Source organism: Euprymna scolopes, chromosome 45 (assembly GCF_053919585.1).
Source record: "Euprymna scolopes isolate OS-2025 chromosome 45, ASM5391958v1, whole genome shotgun sequence".
NCBI lineage: Eukaryota > Metazoa > Mollusca > Cephalopoda > Sepiida > Sepiolidae > Euprymna > Euprymna scolopes.
Window position 1 is genome coordinate 48545441 of NC_136526.1, and position 3446 is coordinate 48548886.

Genomic DNA, 3446 nt, shown 5'->3' on the forward strand with positions numbered 1-3446 from the left:
TTGTAAATTCGCTTGCTCCTATAATTACTGGTATGATAGTGATTTTCCTAAAATTACAGTTTCTTTTCATGTCATACGTAAGAATCTGGTATTTTGTAATCATTTCCCTCTCAGCTCTGTGTAAGCCAGCATTATTAGTTTCTCTCCAGTATCTGTTCGCAAATGTTGAAACATCTCTGTTTCTGTGAAAAAGAAGAGCCACAAACTTCACAATAATATGGGTTATCTCTTTTAAAATTTTTTTTCATCAGTGTGTTAAAGATAGAGATGGGGCATCCCACCAGATGCCAAACATTCAGCCACTAACTCAGATATTCCAACCGAGATGTATTTTTAAAACTCTGGCAGTCCCCTTAAGTGCAATTGCTTGAATATCCTTTGCACTTGGTTCATCAGGTATATTAGGTAGTTTTTGAAATTCTTTAACATGAGTCCAGTTGCTCCTATATTAACTGGAATGGTAGATATCTTTTTAAGATTCTACTTTCTTTTCATGTCATAAGATCTTGGTATTTCATTATTTTTTCCTTTCAGCTCTTTCTAATCCAGCATCATTAGAGACAATATCTTCTACTAAGGTTGCTTCTTTCTCTTTTTTTATCTCATATCACTATGTCAGGTTTTATGGTTCCGTTTTCTATGTACATAGCTATAGGAATTGGATAGTGATAGTGGATGGCATTTGACTTATATCTGACTATTCTTTATGGTATATGTTCCCAATATTTGCTGCTGCATTCAATATTTAGATTTTTGCTGATCGTCCAGTAGAGATATTTACACACTCCATTGTGTCGAACTTTACAGTTAGATGTCAGGTAGATATAGGAGGCATTTTGGTGATCGTCTCATCAGTAGATGTCAGGTGCCGCATACTCTCCACTTCTGTCTGAAAGAATCTGCACTTACTGCCAGTGTTTAGACTTTTATAGACATAATAGATAGATTATGCTAGATATATTTCCATATGTCTGAATACCCTATATACAAATTTTAAAATCTGTAGATGAAAAATTTGTTGAATATATAGGTTGAGAATTGTTCTCTCGCTCTGTCTCTCTCTCTTGCTACCTCACACACACACACGCAAACATTCTCACTTTTATTATAGATATAAGAGATAGATTATGCTAGATATATTTCCATATGTCTGAATACCCTATATACAAATTTTAAAATCTGTAGATGAAAAATTTGTTGAATATATAGGTTGAGAATTGTTCTCTCGCTCTGTCTCTCTCTCTCTTGCTACCTCACACACACACACGCAAACATTCTCACTTTTATTATAGATATAAGAGATAGATTATGCTAAATATATTTCCATATGTCTGAATACCCTATATAGACAACTCATTTTCTTTAAAGCATTTGTCATCAAGCATTGATCTTGGTAAGCCATTATAATTATTTCCTGGTCGTAGTGCAGCGATCCTTTTTTCAGTCAGTTTATGGAGGGCTTTTTTATATAGTCCTGGGTGAATTCATCCAGAAAATACGCTGTTGGTTTGCCCATTCTTCCAATTTTTAGCAATAAAAGTTCTTTGTGCATTTCTGGCGACTCTTTTTGGCTATCGTTTCTCTCCAGTATGTATTCGCATATGTTGGACGACGTGTTGTTTTAGTGTAAAAAAAGAGCCACATACTTCACAAGAATATGGTTTCTCTTCAGTATGTGTTTGCATATGAATGAACAAGCTGCGTTTCCTTTTAAAAGAAAATGTACATATTTCACAAGAATATGGTTTCTCATCAGTATGTATTTGCATATGAATGAGTAAGTAGTGTTTACTTGTAAAAGACGAGCCACATACTTCACATGAATATGGTTTCTCGCCAGTATGTGTTCTCACATGTTGTGAGAGGGTTTGTTTCTCTGCAAAAGAAGAACCACATATTTCACAAGAATATGGTTTCTCTCCAGTATGTGTTCGCATATGATTGACCAAGCAGCGTTTCCTTGTAAAAGAAGAGTCACATATTTCACAAGAATATGGTTTCTCTCCAGTATGTGTTCGAATATGAATGACCAAGTGGTGTTTCCTTCTAAAAGTAGAGTTACATACTTCGCAAGAATATGGTTTCTCTTCAGTATGTGTTCGAATATGTTGCAACATAGTTTGTTTATGTGAAAAAGAAGAACCACACTGTTGACAAGAGTAAGGTTTCTCTCCAGTATGCGTTCGCAAATGAATGATCAAATTTTGTTTACGTGTACAAGACCAACCACATATTTCACAAGAATAAGGTTTCTCTCCAGTATGTGTTCGAAAATGAATTATCAACTTTGATTTACTCGTAAAAAAATAACCACATACTTCACATGAATAAGGTTTTTCTCGAGTATCTGATTTAGTGTTCATTTTCAAAGTGTATATATTTACTATTCTTAGTTGAATTTGTTTCTTTATATTTTTCTGATTTTTTCTATTTAAGAATGGACAGGATGAATAGATGCCTATTTAAGTTTTATTAATTTAAAAATTAGTAGCTCGTTTAAAAGTTATAAATTTTTCATGTTTAAATGATAAATATAAATTATGTTTTTTTTTAAATATAATTGAAAATTGATAATTCATATATAAGATCTACAAATCGATCAAATTCGACAACAAATAATGAATCAGTGACTGTTTATCAACATTACAAGATATTTACACCTTACTAAAAATAACACTATGTATACAGATATTTAAAACTTCAGTTCAATATAATTTTCTTTGTATTTTAATAATTTTACAAAACTGACCATTTTTCCAGGCCAGAATGAGGGTCTCATATGTTCGTCCCATTAAAAATATGTTCCTTTTTAATAATTTTCATGCCTGAAATACTGCATTTAATAAAAGCTCATGAGTGTATTAGTCATCTGCACACAAAAGTACATTAGTCATATGCGTTTATGACAATTATTCCAATGATTATTCAATTTATTAAGCCTAAGATTAGAAAATATACATAAACAGTTGTCAGTAAAATGTTTGTTTTTATCTATTCATAAAATACATTTCACATGAAAAGGTTTTACAATATGTTAGACTGCACATCAGTATGTTTTTCAGTGTCAGTGATAGCATATATATATAAGTTAAGGCTGTGTATCCTAAAATTGACATTCACGATAAGCTGACTTTTGAGGAAGTTTCATAAATGCTTGGGTGATTTTTTTTTTCTATTGACAAGTCAGACCACTGTCATTAACTGACTTATACCTTGGCTCTCTATACCACGGAAAATGTTCCTGGCTTGTTTTATTTCGTTTTCTCATCTATGCATAGATTTATTTTTTGTTTAAAAAGCTTATGGCTTCGCTCAGATATAGGTCCGACCAATTAATCTTAACAGTCGATGTAACATGTTTTTCTTTTGTTAGTCATATAGTGTTATTTCCTATTTTCCTAACAAACGACAGGAAGTAATTCAAACTTGTTTGCATAGATTTAAGT

At 32.1% G+C, this 3446-nt stretch overlaps 1 protein-coding gene across 1 annotated transcript in view; it reads right to left on the reverse strand.

The window, feature by feature from the left end:
* Window positions 1-1351: 1351 nt before the first annotated feature.
* LOC145269182 (uncharacterized) overlaps window positions 1352-3446 on the reverse strand; it is a 99676-nt gene continuing 97581 nt past the window's right edge. Inside the window, exon 4 of the mRNA XM_080124792.1 lies at window positions 1352-2458. Within this exon, the coding sequence (XP_079980918.1) occupies window positions 1572-2458 (887 nt within the window). The 3' untranslated portion in view covers window positions 1352-1571. The remainder of the gene's footprint in view (window positions 2459-3446) is intronic.